This window comes from Pimephales promelas, chromosome 19 (assembly GCF_988280905.1).
Source record: "Pimephales promelas chromosome 19, fPimPro1.hap1.1, whole genome shotgun sequence".
Taxonomy (NCBI): Eukaryota; Metazoa; Chordata; class Actinopteri; order Cypriniformes; family Leuciscidae; genus Pimephales; species Pimephales promelas.
Window position 1 is genome coordinate 16,180,240 of NC_142787.1, and position 21,514 is coordinate 16,201,753.

Genomic DNA, 21,514 nt, shown 5'->3' on the forward strand with positions numbered 1-21,514 from the left:
GAGTCATGCAGGGGCAGCGTGTCAGGAAGACAACAACAGAATTATTTATTCTGATGTGTTTACACACTTCATAATCAAATAACTCTGTTCACCTGATCATATACCAATAACATAAGCTTTCCTGTTGACATTACAGGAAAAATCTAATAAAATATCGCATAAATGTAATGCTGCAGGATTGATTAGATACATATAAATGCACCATGGTACTTCCATTTAGAGAACAAAAACAGGAATACACAAAACTGTGAAAGATATTGTATCACACAAACAAAACCAAAGACATTTCTCCTCAACAAAATGTCCACATTTTAAAGGTATGCAAGAAATGAATGGAGGCAAGTTAGGGAAAGGAATTTGTGGCATTTAATAACATTTTTTTTTAAAAAAGGATGCACCTTTAAGGTAGGCGAGGCTAAAGAGATGGTGCTCCACCAGTCCAATGTGAGCTACAACCATGTCCAAAACGTCCTTACAGACCGACTTCACATCGCAACACAGCTCCAACTTCTGACCGTTCAGTAAGACAACCCCCACTTTTCTCAGACTCTCCTCCTTTGACTTGTTCTGTCAAAACATGCAAAAATGATAAATGCATGCATATATTCATTTATACACGTAGCAGCAAAAATCAAAGCAGTTTCACGGTCTTACCATTATGGACGAAGGCACGCTTAAAACCACAGTTGGCTCACTGCTCATCCTCACAAACTCGGGGCCAAACAGATTCTACAACACAAACATTTGTTTTTCAAACATCCCACAGAGACCTTAAGTTGAACAAATCAAAGTGATTGTGCTTTCACAAATGAACTTACGCAGTGTATTTGAAGTCAAATTGAATTATTTCATGTTTGCACCATTCACACTATAACTTGCATAATCTGAATTCAATCAGAATTTTATTGACCTTGATTTTTTTGATAAATTTGAACTGAGTTCAGCATGAACACTTCATGCCTGTTACAGTGTGAATGCTGAAAAGCTAAAGTGAACTCAGATGAACTGGATTATGCTATCCTATTCACAAAGCTATATGCATAAAGTAAATTCTGAAATGAATTTGTTTTAAGCATTTTTAATCAAATACTGTTAATTAAGTAAGTTGCATAACCTGTTCAGTTGACCTTGATTTCTTTACCTTTGCAGTATTCACCCTAAAACCAGATAAACTGTTTTTTTTATTTATTTTTTTATAAAAGTTGTGGTGTGAACGACATGAAGCAAAAGTAAAGTCAATCTGAATCCAGATGAACTGGATTTTGACATTTTTGGATTATTCGCAATGTAAAATGAATGAAGTGAATTCAATTACAGCATCTTTCTTCATTAAAACTAACTTGTACAATGTGAATTCAATCTGAATTCTGCAGCCCTGCATTACTTTAGATTTGCGTGGATGGAGGCTGGTCTCCAAAGGACTGCTATGAAGGGGCTCCGCCAGATCCAGCATGGAGGTGCGCGGGTCTTCGCCGGGGTAGATGGAGGCTCTAGACAGCCGGGCCTGGAGCCTTTGCAATTCTTCCTGACGCTGGATGAGAAGTTCTGTGCCCAATAGCTCATCCTGACCCGCCTCAAAAAGTCTGGACAAAAGGCCAAAGCAGGATGAAATCATTATACTTATATATATATTCTATAAACACAGATATCTGATAAAAATCATTAAATCTATGGAACATCCGCATAAAACACATGTGTGTTTGTGTGTGTTTATTTATGTAATTATAATATCAACACATTTCAATTTCGAAATCAGAACAAGTTTTAAAAAGGAATTGTTTAGAATTAAAGATAATAGGATGGATAAGACAACTAAGACTGTTACTTAAATGAGTGTGAAGCGTTATGCGAGCACACTTGCATGCCATCCAATGGCAGACCCAGCTGGATGCCATGGGTGACCTATGGTGGGGCTCTGGGCCCTGGGCATCCTCAGGGAATCAATTACTGAACACTGCCCAAAACCTGCTCTACACAACAGCAGCACCTGGCAACCATCGCCAACCACCAACATCTACTTCAGGGAAGAACAGTGGTGGGTATAGTTCATCTGCTTAACCAGCAGGGGGAGGAGCAGAATCACTGCCTCAATAAGAAACACAGTAGATGAAAGTATTTACGTTATTTACACTGACTTTTGGCGGTTTGCCTGGAATAAGGAGGATGAAAAGCAACAAAAGCTGCTGGAAGATCACTGGAAAAGCTGTTAATGGGCAGAGAACAAGGGAAAACAGTGGGATATCAAAGTGCAAAGTATCTAACGTAGATGGGCCTTATGATTATGGCAGTGATGACAACATATTTAAATGCTCAAGCCTTCACTGCCAGAAAAATCACAACTTTTTAGCAGCACACTTGCAGACACACATTTGAAATTATATTAGTGAGCCAGGCGCAAGGATTTTTTTTTTAATAATAAAACAATAATATGCATTGCGTACTTAATCTTACGGAAACCTGTTGACATTACTAGATTTAATGTAAGGTATTATGTGGCTGATTTCTGAGCCTTTCAACTTGTAAGAGCAACTTAAAATGTGCTCAAAAGTCTATTTTGAGTTTATGAAAAGTTTATGAAATTTCTTACAATATTTGTGTGAGGACAATTTCAAAGCTTTATAGTTTGAACACACTTTTAACTTGCTATTGAACACACTATACACATGATGACACAGAGATGTACTTGTTTACATAAAGCTAATTACAAAACTAAACACTAATCCAAACCTTATTTCAAAAAGTGAGGAAAAATAAAATGTTAACATCACATATCTGGGGGTGTCCCCATAGGGAGGTTTTGTGATGTTTAGATCAGTTCTGGGGAAAATTTTGGTAACTAAAGCCACAAACACACACACACACATTACTGCAATTCTTGTAACCGGAGCTAAACTTGAACAGGGTGAGAGGAAATGAATTCAGGAAGGGTTTAGATTATCATTAACTTGGGCCTGGGTCCACAAAATAACTCAAGAAGGGGTCAGTACAGATGATTGATCAATACAAACATCAGAGAGAAAAAGAGAGAGGGAATACCTGTGTCTCTGTGCACTGCTGAGCGAAACGGCGTCATGCTCTGTGAGGCCGACCTGAGAGCTGAACCGCCTCAAATCTTCTGGCTTCTTAGCTGTTTGTGTACAGAAAGTTGTAAAACTAATACATGCAAGGTATGTGCCTAGCACAGTGCAGTAATATGCAAATCAAAAGATTTTTATGTACCCTAAATGAACCGCAGGGCCATCAATGAGTTGATTCAAATTACATCCACCCACATTCAACTAAACTGTTGAAATGCTCACAGTACTACAGGATATGATGACTCACACTGCATAACTATGGTCGTATAAACATCATAAATATGTTGAACAGGAAAAAATTCATCTTGAAAATTAATCTTTTTTTGGTATTTTTATATAAAAAAATTATATAATTGTTTTATATAATATGTATAATTATTTCTTTATGATTTTTTTTCTGCATTACAGTAAGGACCATATATATATAGATATATATATATATATATATAAAACAATACAAAATTGACTTCCAAGATAATAATAAACAAGAAAATAAAAATAAAATTATTATATAACATTATTTTTTTTTACGCCTGGTTTGTAAAAAAAAAATAATAATAATAATAATAAAAAAAAGGCCAGATATTGATGAGGTCATTAGTACAACCTTGTCTGTAGTCGGGGTCTGATGATGTCACTGAGGGGCTTTCGCTGGAGGAACTGTAGTCGCTGTGGTATCTTCTGTGAGTATGTAGGGGATCTGAAAATGGAAATTCACAACAAAAGAAAACACAATGCATTACAATTCAAATTCTTGTAAATTTCATTATGTAAGAATGTAGCACAGCACATTCAATACTAGTTAGCCTGCCAATTCTAGCCAATTCTAGCTTATTCTAGCCCTCAACTTGTGTTTTATTATTAAAAAGAGCATTAATTGTTCAATTCAATTCACATTTACTTCTTTTATCGCTTTTCACAATATATATCGTATCAAAGCAGCTTTGTTCTACAAAACATTCCTGTCACACTAGTCTTTTAAATCATGTCCAAAGAAAATCCCAATAACCAAATGAAACAGTTCATGACTGAGAATATTAGGGTCATTTTCACAGATGCTGCTGGAAACTGTTACAGATTATTTCCATCAGTTCAGAAATGTGATGGGGAGTGTCTAAAAAGCTTCCAAACATTCATACAGTAACTAACAGAGTAGGCCTTCGGTACGATCACGAGTGTAAATCATGTTCTTCCACGTGTCATGTTTTACGATCTCAAAGGAAGGTATGTGTGGCCGGCAGTGAAGTTGAAGGCTTCGGGTAAATTATTTTGAATAACATCAGCAAATCACACCTTACTTGTTTCAATATGACCTGGATTGCAGTTTGGTTTAGAAGCGAGATTGGAAAAAACTGAAAAGAGTTTACAATACACAGCAGCAGTACATATGTGATCACAAATCCAGTACATTGAGTCTACAGCAAAACTACTTGCTCCACTGCAGCTACTCAAAAGCACTGAGGAATTGTATGAACGAACACCATATGGCAGTCATATCATCTGTCAGAATGCTCAGTTTTCAAACGGGAGACTTTTACAATTAAAGACCCAACACCTCAAACCTGAGAAAACCACTCTAGGCTGACCCAATAACTGTTAACATGCCATGGATCTGGACTAATAAGTGTCAGAACTGAGAAATCTGTTTAACATTGATCAGCCTGTGAAAAAAACAAACAAAACCAACATTTAAACTTCTAAAATAATGTTGTTTCATTAAAATAAAGTTTTTAATTTAACTTTATAGCAGGGGCGTGCTGTCCATATATGCTGTGAATGCTTTGCATAGCCAAGCTATTTGTGGACTCGCTAATATTAACACTATATGGCCCAGTTTCACAGACAGATCTTAGATTAAGCCAGGATTATGGTTTAAGGATTAGGAAACGTGCCTTATATATATAAAAAAAAAACATTACTGATGTGCATCTTGAGACAAAACAATGGCACTGACATTTTCCTTTGGCGCGTACGCTCTTGTTGCTATGATTCGCCATCATTGACCCGTGTTTTCATTGGTTTGCTGGCATTTGGGGGATTTCATGCGCAAGAAAAGCGGTCTGAAAAATCGCTCGCCCATGAGGAAAAATGTTCTGTAGCTGCCAGATCTCGATCAATAAAAAAAAAAAAAATCACTTTATCACAATATTTCACTTTCTATAGGGAGATTTTTATATGGGACAGTTGTGGCCGAATGGGTTCAATAATCTCTCTTTGTACTTGTTATACTTACATTTACATTTATTTATATTATTTGTTAAATTATTTGTATTAGTTTTACCTTAAGAAATACTATATCCCCTGTCTGTGTGTTCTCAGTCAAATTATTCCCCAGTTTGCATTTCTAGACCAAGCTCAGGTAGGAAACTCTGAATCATTGACTCAGCTTTACTCTGTGTATGCGTGTGTACATTACGTCACTATCTAAACTATGACTGAAACTTGACAGCATCCCCTGTGTGTGGCGTGCTGCCTCTGTGCATAACTTGACAAGTCTGTCAGAACCAGAAAATCAAGTCCATGCATTTCAGTTTCTTAATGCTGCATATTTAGCATTGACAGAATTCCTAAAGGAAGTTTCAGAAAGCAAAACAATGAAGCTTTAGTATCATGCCCGACTGAATGCTGTCCTCAGTAAACAATTAGCTCAACCTTGAGTGAAACTTTTAAACTTGACAATTGTGTGAAGCAATCAAAAAAGAATGCTACTGATCGTCTTTGGCCTAAAAACTGAAAGATTCAGTGAACCAACCAGTCCAATGACTTCAAGGGAAAGCTCACACTATCTTCTTTTGTGTTCAGCAGAAGAAAGAAACTCATACAGGTTTGAAACAACATGAGGGTGAGTAAATCATGACAGAGTTACCATTTTTGAGTGGACTGTCCCTTTAAATAAAATCACCTGCTCATGGAGAAAATGTAGACTAATAAACATCATTCTTTTGGTTGTTTGGGAGCTCTGAAGTGCCATCATGTTGTCTTTGCAACAGGGGAGAATCCACAAATACAGTCACAATGTCAAAATTTATCATTAATAATAAATAATAATAATAATAATATATATATATATATATATATATATATATATATATATAATAACTATACAAACTAAAACAGAAAAACAAATAATATAAACTTTTTATATAAATATTTTGTATTTGTATTTATTTATTAATTTTGTGTTTTTATTATAGTATTACATATTCCAATATATTTCATTATATTGGAATACAGTAATTTTTGTACAATGATTTATTTAAATAACAGTGCAACATCAATATGTAATAACACATCATATTTAATGGAGGGGTTGCACTAAACGGAGCTTAAATGTCACACTGAAAAAAGCAATTCTATAAACTTAAAACAAGCTGCAAATAACTGAAAATGATTTGCTTTGAAATCAATTTAAAAAATAATTTCTTTTTTATTTTTATTTTGATGTAATGTGATAACCTGGGTGTGTTCTTTTGTAAGTTACAACCCATAATAGGAAAAGGGAAGATGACCTGGCAACCCACGAAAAAAGCGTTAAAAAAAAAAACCTGCACACAGACATAAACATAAACCAAGACAAACACACCAACAAAAAAACAAAAACAGACACCCATAAACATTCTACTTTGACTATGGGAAATGCTGCCCACACAGTGCAGTTATCAGAGCCTGGTAGGAGTTTGGCGGGCTGTGAAGTGAGTCACTCGCACACAAACACACACCGTATCATCAAACTGGCCCATGATAACACTCACAGCACTGTAGGTGTGAGAGCACGTCTGCTAAAAGCCTCTGAAGACAAGTTCAGAACCGTCACATTAACTCGCTCGAGTGTGCGCTTTCCCTCGGCTCATCATTTATTTTGCAACTCTTTCTGTAGAGTGAAAATCTGTGAAACGAACGGAGGAAAGAATGAGTGCATTAGGGAGCAGGACGGCGTGTTCTGCCACAGGCTGCATGCATCACGTAATGTCATACAAATCAATTTTCTGCCACGTTTCATGCCACTTTGCAGATGTGAGATAATTCAAGAGAAAATGCTTCTGGATCAATGCCAACCACAAGCTGAACGATAGTGATACATGACATCTGCCAAACAAATGTGTGATCCTTTTATTGACGCTTGACAAAGCTGTGTGTAGTTTCATATGTTCCTATGTCATTATTGGGCCATATTTATCTTAATTGCCTTGTTTATGAAAAATTCTGTGTAAGTCCATTCATTCAAACGACAACATACGCAAGAATGGTGTTAAAAACGATTTTCATGGAAATTTGTTCAGCTAAAGTTTCATGAATGGCCTAATATGTTGTTCTAATTGTACTTTGGACTGTTCAGACCAAAAAAAAAAAAAAAAAAGAGTACAGAAATGATCACATTGATTAAACATGACTGAAGACTTTACAGGGGTCATGGATTTTTTTAATATACATGTTCCTCTGGGTTCACTTATAATGTTAATAAAGTTGTTTGCAAAAAAAAAATAGTTTTTGACAGTGGAAAAAGAAACATCAGAACAGATGGGTTTCCAATAAATGTTGGATCTCAACTGTTGGGTCCAAATTTTCTGGACGGCCTGTCATGACCTCAGATCTTGTGAGTCCGCCATCAGAAGCTCAGAGGATCGGGACGTGAAGGTGGACCGGTCATACATATCAACGCCACCTCAGTTCTTCTGCTAAATCTCTTTTCAGAGAGGAAAACACCCACATCTAGGCTTATTCTGCCGATTTCTCCTTTTCCCAATCCTGCATGCTCTTCATCATGTTTCTTTGCCTTTTTCCAGTAATTTCTTTCTCACCGGTCTCCTCTGATCTTAATGTTTTAGAGGCCTGTGGCAGTTTGGACTCATATACTTGTGATTATTGCTATAGAAAGTCTTACATGCAAATGGATTAAAAAAATAAAATAAATAAAAACAAAGGAAGAGAAAATGAACAAGAGATTAATGGGGTAATTAGAGCCTGATGAGGACAGAAAACACAAAAGGGTTTCGGGAGAGAGGCTGTTTTCATTAAAGCGCTGAACACTGAAGAGGTTTGTTCATTAGGGTAGCTTTGTTTCTGTCCTGTAAAGCGCTGATTTTAAGAGGAAGGAGATTTCCTAGCAAAGTGGAAAAAGCTTACATTCTGTTCAGTCAAAGTTTTGTCAGACTTGAACTTGTGCTTTTATGGATTTTTTTTTTCTTTTGATAATTGAAGACCAAACCAAAACAAATATGTAAATGGCCTAAGGGCACGTGGTTTTGAAACAATAACGTATTTGGACTTGCTCTTGAAATCTCCGACAAACCTTTTTTTTCCCCCAGACATATTGTTTCATAACACACAAAATAAATCCTACAAACACAGTAAACACAGTAGAGCATGCTATGCTCAGAAAGTTATAAACTAATTTTAAATGCAAATACGTAAATAAAAGTGTATATAAATAAGTACATACATAAACTAATGTGTAAAAAATAAAAAAATAATTAAAATAAAAATAAATAAAAAATAAATGACACTAAATGTGTAAGTAAATAAAAATAAAAAATGTAAATAATAATAGTAAATAAAAAAAATTGTAAAAAAAAAATAGTATATATAAACATGGATATATAAACATGAAAATAAAAGTGTAAATAAACAATTATGTAATAAACTTGCAAATGAATAAATACATCTTTTTGGGGACCCTCAAAGACTCAGTTTACAATTTATAAATTCTCTCTTAAACAATACATCTAAAATAATAAACACATTGCTTAACTGCTGGGTCATGAGTCATGGAACAAAAAGTTTAAAAAAAGTTACACTTCTCAGTGACCTGAAGATATGCAGAGTGTGAGAGAGATAAGATCTGATCCTCTCTGTGAAACTGCAAGTAGATAAGATCATGACAGGCCGCAAAGCAGATGTAACAGAATAAATGTTACATACAAAGGAAGACCTGTGGGATGAAGAAGTGGTTTATAGAGCTTATAGAGCGTGTGATCTGGGAAGTGTCCCAGAGTTTCCTGAAGCTCTAGTTGAGTGTTGGAGAAGTCTTTAAAAAGCTTTTAGATCCAAAGGACCTTTGACCCACGGGTGAGAGCTCTTCCATAAAATGTAATCCACACAGATGGACTGAGCTTCAACATGAAATAATCTCTTTACGTTCTCATCCCTGTCTTTCATTACAAGGATATATGTAGTGACAATCGAACCCTTCAGTCTGCTTAAGAATCCTGATTAATTCTACTCACAAATGCCTCTTATAAAACAGCACACATGACCTGATGAGAAGTAATGGACAATTCCTCATGCCAAAAACACATGACTTAAATTACTGTCTCCAAAGTCAGCACACTCCAAAAACAGTGATGTACCTCGACTTAAAAGTGGATTTATTTAGGGCAGAGTTCCCTAACGACGGATCGCAAACACCAAGTAGATTGAGATGGAAGTGCAAACATGGATTTTACAACATCAAATAAAAATGCAGAATTGAAATAATTTAAAATTAAATAAAATTTGAATGTAAACAAATTTAAATTAAGTGTAAAACTCAGTATAAAAGTTATATAGGAATCAGTTGTTTGCTATGATACAAGCCTCAGCAAATGATCTTTGCACCATTACATTCATTCACAGCAAATACAGGCACCAAAACAACCAAAATATGCGCTGTTTGCCATCATGCTCTAATGGGGCTGGACATTCCTTCTCTTCAGGATTGTGGGTAATGCGGCCCATTATTGTCAGGAAAATGAGCATGGCTCATGTTTATACAAGCGGATGGACAGACGGCAGCTTGACACACAGAATCTTGTTTTCCTTCATAAAAGCAATATGATGGCAAATGTCACAGTTATTATATCACAACCAAGAATATGAACGCTAGCTTCATGAACCACACCATTCAGAACGCAAAAATATAGGCAACCAGGTAATTTACACAAGTCTTAAAGGTACAGTAGTACTAAAAGTTGTCTAAAAGAGGATGGAAAGTACTTATGAAACATTAAATTGGCTGTTTTTGGTGTAAAAAAATAACATAACATTATAACTTGGAAAAAATGGTACTAAAAAAAGTGCAGAGTATTAGACAGCCTCAGACAGATCAGCTTCATGGATCCATGAGCCAGAGTAAAACCACACGCACTGGGAAGAGAATGTCTTTGGTTCTGAGCTCAACCGTGGTAAAAATAGCAGCCAAACAGCTTCTGGGCTCAGTTCAGGGCCAGGTCGGGTTGGAAAGCCTGAGGTTTATTATTATGAAGCAAAGCTTCACTCCATCGAGAAAATTTCCAGATGGAGGCCAGGCGAAGGATGTGTACATGAAAGTGGCTCATATGAAGAATTCAATATCTCTTATGGAGACGGCAAGGTGGCAATAAGACAAGAATGAAGAAAAACAAACATGGGATAATTAATTACATTACTTTTTAAAGATTTACAGCCAAGAAACATGAGATATTAAATATCCTCCCCTAAAATGTCCTCTTATACAAGCACGGAGAAGTTTGATTCCTTGAATAGGTTCATTCAAACGGATCATTTAAAAGAGCCGGTTCAAAAATCAACTCGGTCTCTCTGTTCAATTATATGCATATTTTTGTGTAGATATACAACTATAGTAGTATGATTAATCAGTATTAAAATAAATCAAATAAAAAATTAAATCAAAATAAATTAAAATAAAGCCCTCTCCAAAGTTTATGTGCAGTAAACTTTTTCAAAAGGGTATTTTGACTTGAGTTTCACCAACAGTGGGGAAAGTTTTGAATGAAAAGCTAGCGGAAAATGGCGAGAGAGACCCAGAGAGAGAGTGAACGACTGAAAGCGAGAGAGTAAAAAACTTGCATAAGTATGTGAGCTTTGAAGGCCTAGAATTATCCATCTCTCTAATTAGTTCCTGGAATCTTGATCCCTCAGCCAGACTGAGTCATAAAGAATCTGGCAACATGCCGCACGCGCAAAAGCCACGCAAAACCCATTCATAACTCTCGTTCACTTCCATCACAAACACACACACAGAGAGACAACTCAGCTCGTCGGAACTTTCATTTCGCAAGGGACTAAAAACATCATAAGTTCCTCTGTAACAAATACAATTCATGGTTGCCGTTGAATCTTCTGATGGTTATTGCATTTTAGTTACAGTATTAGTCAAAGTCAGTAGCACAGTGGTTTAAACGTCTGGTAAACGCTGTCACATCAGCCCGTAGAATAAAACCCTTGCCACAAAAGCATTTTGTGATGTGACCATGATGCAATATAAGCTACAGACACAATTGCCCATGGAGTAACACAGGGTTAAGTATTTTACTGCAAACTTTTGATTACAATCCCAGATCTTAGGCTACATCACCGCTGGTCTCAGTCTCAGACAGCACACCCACAGTCATTCACATTTCATTCACTGGTGATTTCAGCAGTTTCCATCAGATATTCAATATCATTCTGACAACTAGCTTTGCACAACTCACAGCAAACAAAGTGTTGTTGATATGAGCTTGAGGGGAAAACGAATCCTGGATTTGGATTTTCTGACAAAATCTCTAAAACTGTTTTTAAAACTTGCAAAGCCATAGACATTATTTTAATTTTCCACATTGGGGTCAATCTCAAAAAGCCTGACAAGAAATGGCAGGATAATTTAACTCCAAGATCATAAGAAAAACATATATATTGGATGCAAATTATTAGCCTACAAGTATTTGACTGGTCCCTATGATTTTTTTTTTTTTTTTTTTTTCTAATAATGATGTTGAAAACAGATGTGCAGCTTAATATTTTTGGGTGGAAATCATAATATATATATATATATATATATGAAGAGTTCAGATGCAAAAGCCTCTAAATGCCATTTGAAATTTTCTTATTTAATGATGATTTTTATCAAACTTGTATATTTAAGTTCAGTAATTTCACTTAAATAACAATTAATAGGTAATTATCATTGCCATTTAAGTGAAATTACTGAACTTAAATATACAAGCTTGATAAAAATGATCATTCTAGAAGAAAATTTCAAATGGCATTTAGAGGCTTTTGCATCTGAACTCTTCATATATATATATATATATAATTTGTTAAGATTTTTTGATAAATAGAAAATTGAAGATTAGAAATAGAAGATTGTAAAATGTATACGTATATTTACTGTCACTTCAATTTAATGAATCCTTGTAGAATAAAAGCAAAAAAATTAAAATAAAAAAAAAAAAACTACTGACCCCTAAGCTTTTGAATAGACTAAGATCAGCACAGAAGTAGAATAAAATATATTACTACACAGTAAAAAGCAAATATAATACAATTGTTTTAACTTTGTTCATGCAAAATATTTTTTGTGAATCAAAACATTCTTTCTTGACAGGTTTTGTGAGATTCACACACCGTTAATTATTGTGGTAAGTGAACAAGTAACTTTAGAATCAGTACTCACCATCTATGGCCTGTTTGAGCGCTTGCAGTTTCTTATGCTTTTCTCTGATCCGGTCGTAAGCGCTGTTGAACGCCGAGCCAACAGACTGACTCGAATGGTGATGGGTCTTCCTGACATCCAAACTCCCAAAGTCCGAATAACGGGAGTCTCTGGTTTTGGAAGCTGATTTGTGTCTACTGGCTGAGCGGGAGCTCAGAGCACTGCTGCCCCGTCGGGCGTCCTCAAGGGCCCCAAAGCGGAGCATATCCGGATCCAGGCAGGCCAGGTCTGCTGAGGAGGCCCAGCTTTTGTTTCTCTGATGAGGGTATGAACGCTGGTTCACCTCCACGGGTCGGCCGCGCTGTTGTTGCAGTTGATGTTGTTGGCGTTGGTGGTAGAGTTCGGCAGTGGACTCTGAAGGGGCATACTGAACAAGACCCTCGTCTGCTCTGACAATGTCCTGGATGGGAAGAGAGCCCATAGAGCGGCTGAGTCCACGGTTCAGGTTGGCCTGCTCCTGGGTTCGGGCTCTATAACGCTCCAGCACACGATGGGCGGCACTACGGCCTAATAGGGCACAAAAAAAAAAGAACAAAAAGGTTAAACATACAAGAACTTTAAAGTTTAAAGACCAATAAGAATCTATTGAAGGACATAAACTAAATGTGGGACCCTTGCTGTCTTCAAGGAACATTTTTAATGGATCACGTTTGTCAAGGCGAGATAAGAATGGGTCATAATTGGCTGGAAGAACAGAAGGAACAATAGTGGCCTTCTAGTGGTTACGAGCCCCACTAAAGCCTCTCTGATTTCACCCTGAGGTTCCAGCGACACGCTCTTTAGCCACGCCAATTCCAGCACTGTCAATCAGGAAGGCATAGATGTTCCAGACGGTTTTCTCTTAGGGAACTGTTTGAGCATTAAATGGCTCAACAAGAGCCCTTTTCTCTCATGTTTTATAAAAAGCTTACTATATCGTAGGGGCAAAGATGGACCTGGGCTGATTTCAAACAGTTAACAAAAAGAAGCATGCTAAAGTCATTACACACTGACCCAGACACTTCAAAACCCATCATGCTGGAAGGATACCAGTGTCACAAAATATAATATAAAAGCGTTCGGAAATTAGATGGAGTCTTGCCATATCGTAGACCAAAATGTAGAACTAAATGCCTTAAAGTTGCAATGAATTGGAAATAGTGACAGATCTGTTCTTCCTTATTGTGATGCACATCCAAGTGTAACGGATTATCGAAAAATAAAAATTGTAGTTATATGCATTGGTTATTGATTTGATTTTGAGATGTGGGTTTTGCATTCAAAAGTGGAGTAGAAAGAATGCAAAGTCTGTCGCTTTCACTGGAAGATCCAGTTGTGGCATATTGGTTAAAAATTACGAGGTCCAAAAAAAAACAACCTTTTTCACAAATGGATTGTCTCAATAAGATCTAGCCGATATAGCCGTTTAACATAACCTAATAATTTGCCGAAACACTATACAAAACATATCCCAAAAATGTTAGCAACAAATGTTAACTGCATTAGCCCAGTAGTGCTTGCATAAAGAGATGCTAATGTAAATGCAAATAAAACATTGCCACATAAAGACAACCACTGTGAAATTTAAACATTTATACAATTGTTTTGACAGCTTTGAAACAGATATAAAGCTGCTATGTATTTTCTTAAATTAAGCTAAGCAGTATTAGCATAACCTGAGGCTAATGCTAGTGTGTGCAAGGCACGAATACTTTGAAAAAGTCAACAAACATTCGATCTTCAAAATGAGAACAATGACACAGTCTGAGACCACAGTTATTACTTTGTTGCTGAGGTTTCAAGACATCTGGAAAGCCAAAAATAAGCTAGAGTGAAGTGAATCACATCATGACCCCGATGCATGGCCAGATACAACAGCATGAAAACAAAACTTCCTACAGAACACGCAGTAAAAAACCCTGGGAAATATCTATTAGTGATCGATGCCATGCCTCAGTTACATAACCGGTCGGTCATGTTTGTGTTAAAGCACCACTGAAACCACTGGGAAAATCTGGTCATATTTTCCAAAATGAAACGCTCTGGTTTTGGTTTGTGGTGATATGCTTGTCTAGTTTCGGTTCAAACTCTTGTCTAGGCACACAGTGAGCAGACAAGAAGGAGAGAGAGAGAGACTAACAGAAGATAGACGGAGAGTGAAAGAAATGAGGGAGTTGGAAAGTTGGGAGAGGAACAGAGAAGAAGGGGAGAGAAAGGTTCTTTGTTTGGCACATCATTAAACTATAAAGCATAATTCGTCAGACAGAGAGACGAGAAAAACAGATTGAGAGAATAAAGGAGATGGCCAGGGGATGTTAGTGGAGTCTTAAAACACAACTAGAACAAAACTTTATCTTCAGAATGATAACACACCGCCTACCGCATACAACACAGAATATACATGGAAGAGTGGAAACTTCTGGAATACCATTTTATGAATACTATGTTCAGAATAGCATACTACTCTTATTATATTTGCATTGTGTATACTGTGCATGCTAAATAGAACTCTTTTGTAACATTATAAATGTCGTTACTGTCACTTTTGATTAAATGACTGCCTCCTAGCTGAATAAAAGCATTCATTTTTTTAGGAATACTATGCAGTATGAAATAAGCAGTATATTAGCATTTCATTTAAAATACTGCATAAACAATCTGTGCATTGTAACATCCCATTGATTACACAATCATAAAATGATTTGGAAAACACTTTTCTTCAGAACCACTATTTATGTTAAAAGTCGACGAATAAAATACATTTCACTAAATTCCCCAGAACCTTCTATCTGCAATCTTATGATTATCTGGAAAGCTCTCCACCAATTTAGTTTCAGTTTGACACTTCCAGAGTCTGGAGCTGGTTGTGTTCTGGCTTGTCTCTTGTGGCAGGGAGGATCTATTATCCCTCTGTTCTGATAAGCACCCCACAGCCTAAGTCATGTCATGTCAGTACCAAGCCCTGCTTTGTTTACATTCTGAATCACTTCCTCTAGAACTGGACAAATGGTGTGTGATGAGCCAGTGTAAAGCTTAGCGCTTCATGGTCTTAGAACAATCAGTCTGACATTATTAGAAAGAGGACAACGTGTGAGCTGTGATTACAATCAAAATATCATCAAATATCAACAGCAACTTCAAACGAGTGGTTGGCGAGGAAGAGGACCAGAAGGTTGAGATATGAACGTGTACTGGCACGCTAGAGTTTGGGTATGCATGTGTGTGTGTGGGAGAAAGAGAAAAGTGGAAATCAAATGCATACATATTTATTCACGTAGGAATGAAAACGTAAGGACTCCCATACTACTAAAAAGTGAAATCCCCAGCTTCAATGCCCAATATATTAAGTATTAATTATATATTATTTAACATTTAGATTTGTATGTATTACCTGCGGGTAGGCCTTTTCCTCGCAGACGTTCACGAATCTCTTTACTTCTTTCTGGAAGTGACTCCCTTTCGCTTTCTGACAACAGACCGTCCAGCTAAACAAACACACATGCACACAATGAGAAAGACAAAATCATTCACTCTAATCAGAGAAAGGGATTACAAGCAAAGAAAATGACTGCATCACAGGAATTACATTTTAAAACATTAAACCAGAAACAGTTATTTGTAATTGTAATAATATTTCAAAATATTACTGTTTTTACAGATTAATTTTTATAGAATAAAAGCATAAGAGTTCTTTCAAAAACATTACAAATTATGTCCAACCCTAAACTTTTGAACAGTAGTGTACTTTAAAGTGCACAATATATTTTTTTTCATCAAGCCAACCAAACCATTTAAGCTACAAAAACAAAAAAAATAGGATCAATTAAAGACATAGTTTAAAAGTTACTATATCTATACTTAAAAATAAACTGTTATTGATTTGTTCGATGTGTTTTTTAATGAAGCAAATGAATAACACACAACATCCAGAAAAATAAATTTGGGGAAAATAAAATAGAATTTCGCAGAGAAAATTGATTTTATGTGGCCTTAGAACAATGTCAAAACACCTTTTGAATAAAATGGTCAAATTTTTAACTCTAAATCAGGGTTACTGGAGGAAGAAGAAACACACGTGGTGGAAGACATAAAGATGAGTGTTGCTCACAGGGAGGTAAACCCCAGGGATCACTTACAGAATACATCAACAGAAATTAGAAGATTGACAGAAATTAGTTCCTGGCAATACTCTGTATCACTGTGCAATTAAACCACTGGGGAGAGTGTAGCTGAGAAACAGGATGTGACATCAAACATAAGAAAACAAGCACAGGAAAGACTGTTAACTACCTTTTTAATTGAAAGCTGTTTTATAGGGCTGGACTGTGCAGGCAGTTCAGTTAATAGGAACAGTATGTTGTTCACACACTTTGTGCTGAATCATTGTTGCTTGGATGTGAGCAACTAACAAAAACATAGTTGGAAACCAAGAATCCGAGCTAAATTAAAAAATTGAATAATAACTATTCTGTATACATTTTTTTTTAAATAATAAGTATCCAAACTTGAAGTAAAATACCGTTGCTAATAGAAAGTAGCCTTTACAACAGAAAACAATAACATGACTGTAGTCTGATTTGCAAGTAAATAACTCATTCAATGGTAAAAATAAATAAATAAATAATTAAAAAAAAGACTCAAACGTTTAGGTTTCACTGAGTCAGAGTGGCTCTTTATGTACTTGCCCATCCCCAATTCATTCCTTAGTTAATCTAAACAACAAAAACAAGCATGTTGAGAAAAACACACAGGCACGTACCTGAGAGAGACTGCCAAGAACAAGTCTCACCAGCCTCCTGACGTATGAAAAAGAAGGGTCACAGTTGGAGTTACGGATGTGAGCGCTGCAGGTGTCCAGAACCGACCGTGCAGACAGTCGGCTGAGTGTGGAATCATCACACATGTTGAGCAGGACTCTGTTCAGGTGTTCTCCCAATTTCATTGGCTAAAACACACAAGAAGAGGTCAGTGAAAAGATACAAGAAGATGCCGAGTCATTTAAAATCTATTATTTGTCTGGGCCAACTGAATTTATTTCCATAAATTAACTTGATGCTGCAATGGCAGAAATCCCACCTCTTACGGAGGGTCTAGGAGTCTCACAAATATAGATATGAAAATTATATACAATATCCCGGAATTCGAGCGAGTGACAAAGCCTGTTTCCACCTGGTATTAAGATGCGATTTCAGACTCTTACCACTTTAGGCTTCAGCACACAAATATTATTGAATGAACAAACCCATGTTAGGCAGCTTACGCAAATTAATATAATAGTATAATATAATTTTTTGTGCCATCTCCGTGAAATGAGTTTTTGCAGGGTGGGATTCTCCATAGATTCCAATTGATGTTAGCATGTTGCTAAGTACAAAAAAAATACACAGTACAAACAAATATTGGGTTAAGATTTAATATGATTTTAACCACTCTAAATCACTCCTTTTGTACTGAATTAATTTCCATAATTTAAAATGACATTTCTATGAACAGCAGAATGAAACAGCAGAGACTTGATTCTTAAAAGTTATTAGCATATTGCTAAGCTAACACTGTGATGCTCTATAAAGAACTAAAAATAATGACATAGAATCAAATTAAATTGTATTAACCCAATCTTTCTTTGTACTAACCACTCTAAATCACTCATTTTCTATATTAAATGAAAAAACTAAAAGTAAAATTTAGAATTATAAACAATAAATGCCTTGAAAGCCTCACCTGGCTCTGAGGAATCTCATAGTCTGCACCCCAAAACAACGTCATGCCAAGTGAATACATGTGCATCTACAAGGTAAAAAGAAAACCGAAATGTAATGTGACAATGGAGCAGTTTATATGATTGCATTTGATGTTTTAGTCCACATAACAAAATGGAGAAACACCAGACAGCCTCATTTCTGTGCGAACGAGCTTGTGTTGTCAAAAGCATTTGTTAGCCCACAGTGCCCACAGTATGTTTCAGGTCTTAATCGGCATCAAACTTTTTAGACAGTGAAAGCACATCTACATAGTTCTGTGTTTCTTCTCCGTCTAGTTGTCTGTTCCTCTTACTAAAGAATAGCTTTGGGCACAGAATATCCAAAAGTCTGCCAAAGAATGCAAAAGATCCTTTAACTTCTCTGCAAATACTCATGCGGTGGTGTATCGGTCTCTCTCGGAGAATGTCATGTGTACACAGAAGTGTACTGTCAAAATGCTTTAAGAGCTGATGCATACATTGTTTTATGTATGCATAAAACATAAAGGAAATGGTTATATGATGAAATGAAAGTAGACAATAAATAAACTTCTTTTAACTTCTCTCTCATATTTACATGCCATCATTCACAAGTGAAAAAGAAAACTGTTCTGAATAACCTTAACCTTAGCAAGTTTAAATTGATAAAAGAAGTCATAAACGAGAAAGGAAAACAAGAGATTTTAAATATAGAACAAGCCCGACAAAAATCAATCAAACTACATAAGGTACCTTTTCCATATCAGAAAGCGAGGTGAGGTTGAGACCGTTCAGCACCTCTGGAGGAGTGAAAGCCCGCAGGTCCTTCTGTGTCACGTTCTCATCCGTGAATGAGATGTTCCCAGAAGGCATTAGCAGCAGCGACCATGGAGAAATGATGAAACCCAACGCAGATGGATCTGTTGAACCTGAGGGAAAACAAACATGCAGAGTACTACCACCAACTTGACCACAACTGCAGCTCTTAGGACATCTGAATCTGTAATAAATATAAATATGAAATGAATAAATCATATAGACAGACAGAAAAGATGGATTGCTTGACTGAATAGATTGAGAAATTAATTGATTAATTAAATACTCTGCTCTTTTTTTATCAGTCTATGGGATTTATCAAGTTCAGAAATCCAAATTTGTCTAAGTTCGGTTTTGTAAAGTGACAAAAAAGCATTGTGTTGAAAGAATTTCTAAGTTAATAAAAGTTGTGTTGATTATGGGACAGTTACAAGTGAGATTATGGCCTTGGCCTCATAGAGCACGATCTGACTGTGCACGCTTCAGGAACTTTGAAGATTTGCTGGTAGAAAGCAAATTCTTTTCATCCGGACAAAGACATGTAATAAAGAGCTACATTATTCTGTGAATGAGTGCATTTCCTTAAAATACAAGGCCCTTGGGTTCTCTCTCAAAAAGATGATTCTGTATGACAGTTCATTTTTCTTTTTGATGTTTTTTTTTTCCTCTCCTTTTGTGCTGCTGTAGGCGCAAAACAATGGAGCCTTTGCAATACGGCCCTGCGGTTTGGATGGAACAGCTGTACAGAAATAACTCATCTATTACAGAATGAGATTCAGTGGAAATGTGGAATTGCTTTTGACAAACTTACTTAGTATTATTGCATGAATACCAGGAAACCAGAGCAATATCGCAAAATGAATACAATTAAAATTGTGATTCTTCTATTTACTAAAGCAAATGCTGTCTCCTTGATAATAGGGTGTTATGGGTCAGTGAGAACTTTTTTTTTTTTTTTTTTTTTAATTAATGCTTTTTTACAGCAATGATGCATTAACTTGATTAAAATGACAGTAAATATTATTATAATATTATATTATTTTGTATTATAATTAAACAAAAATGTCTATTTCATATGAATGAAAAATCCTGGAAGTTTTCAACAATGATAATAATAAGAAATGTTACCAAATCAGCATGTCAGAATGATTTATGAATGATCATGAGGGAATGAAGACTGGAGTAATGATGCTGAAAATTCAGCTTTGCATCACAGGAATAAAATAAATTTTAAAATATATTCAACAGTAAAAAAAAACTGTTTCCTGTATATTAGATCAAATAAATTCAGCCTTGGTGCACATAAGACTCGGGGTTCATTTTGGCATTTAGTGACAGTAGCTCAAACAAGTTATGCTCCTAATGCTGTACTTAAGAGTTAGGGGTTTGTTCAAATTAACAAAATAAATTAACAGAAACATTTTAATAATGTCAGAATGTGATCAAGAGAACAAAACATTGTTTTAATTTAAGCAGCGATGCTATAAAGCACTGGAAATCCCAAAGTAAACACATGTTTCCTGTGGAAACTGTCTGGCCACATTTGAACCTCACAGTGAAAATATAGCAGTGCACTCTCTCATTTAGCTTCCAGCACAGATATTCCTGCACCTTTATTAAAATAATTTGCTAATAGGCCTACACAGGTCACATACCTTTCTTAGCAATGCACTGCAACTAATTCTCAAAAGCTGAAAATGCTGGCATGCTAAAGCTCAGAGTCATCAAGTTGTTAATTTGAAGGAAGCTGACGCACAGTACGAAATATCTCAGAACGGGTCAATCGGATAAGTTTATCTGTTCTATCAGAGACTAGCCCGAATGGATATATATATAATCTACTGCAGTTCTCGAGCCCAAATATATATATATATATATTTGGCTATATAAAATTATATATATATATATATACAGTGGTATGAATAAGTTTTGGCACCCATGCTAAAGTTGCCTAAAAAGACGAATAAAAAAAACATCTTTTGGATATTGATCTTAATGCCTTAATTAGAAAAATTAGAAAAACTCCAACCTTTAAGGACACAAATTTTCTTAGTGAATGAATAATGTGTCATAAATAAATAAATGTTTTTCCTTAAAATACACCTAGAGATTGGCATGGGGTACTTTCCATAAGGTCATCTTTCAATGCAAATCAAACCAGCTATTAGGCTAACTGAAGTAAAACCATGCCAATCTCTAGGTGTGGTGGAAGGTGTGTGATGATGTGGGGATATTTTAATTCCAAAGGCCAAGGGAACTTTATCAGGATGCATATTATCCTGGATCCATGAAATAACTGGCTTTTAAAAATAAAAATCTGTCTGACTCTATGGGAATTTAACATAGGGGTGCCCTGACTTATGCACCCTGTATTTTAAGGAAAAACATTTATTTATTTATGATACATTATTCATTCACAAAGAAATTTTGTGTCCTTAAAGGTTGGAGTTTTCCTCATTTTTCTAATTAAGG

The 21,514-nt window shown here is 35.8% G+C and overlaps 1 protein-coding gene across 4 annotated transcripts in view; it reads right to left on the minus strand.

Annotated features, from left to right (window-relative positions):
* The window catches only part of ptpn13 (protein tyrosine phosphatase non-receptor type 13), a 73,038-nt gene that overhangs the window by 28,720 nt on the left and 22,804 nt on the right, over nt 1-21,514 (minus strand). For all 4 annotated transcript variants that reach the window (XM_039672732.2, XM_039672740.2, XM_039672725.2 and 1 more), the window contains exons 3-12: nt 18,980-19,155; nt 18,229-18,294; nt 17,267-17,452; nt 15,899-15,992; nt 12,490-13,035; nt 3,685-3,777; nt 3,037-3,127; nt 1,385-1,583; nt 655-729; nt 399-567 (exon numbers count right to left, since the gene is read on the minus strand). In XM_039672732.2, coding sequence (XP_039528666.2) covers nt 399-567; nt 655-729; nt 1,385-1,583; nt 3,037-3,127; nt 3,685-3,777; nt 12,490-13,035; nt 15,899-15,992; nt 17,267-17,452; nt 18,229-18,294; nt 18,980-19,155 — 1,695 coding nt within the window. The remainder of the gene's footprint in view (nt 1-398; nt 568-654; nt 730-1,384; nt 1,584-3,036; nt 3,128-3,684; nt 3,778-12,489; nt 13,036-15,898; nt 15,993-17,266; nt 17,453-18,228; nt 18,295-18,979; nt 19,156-21,514) is intronic.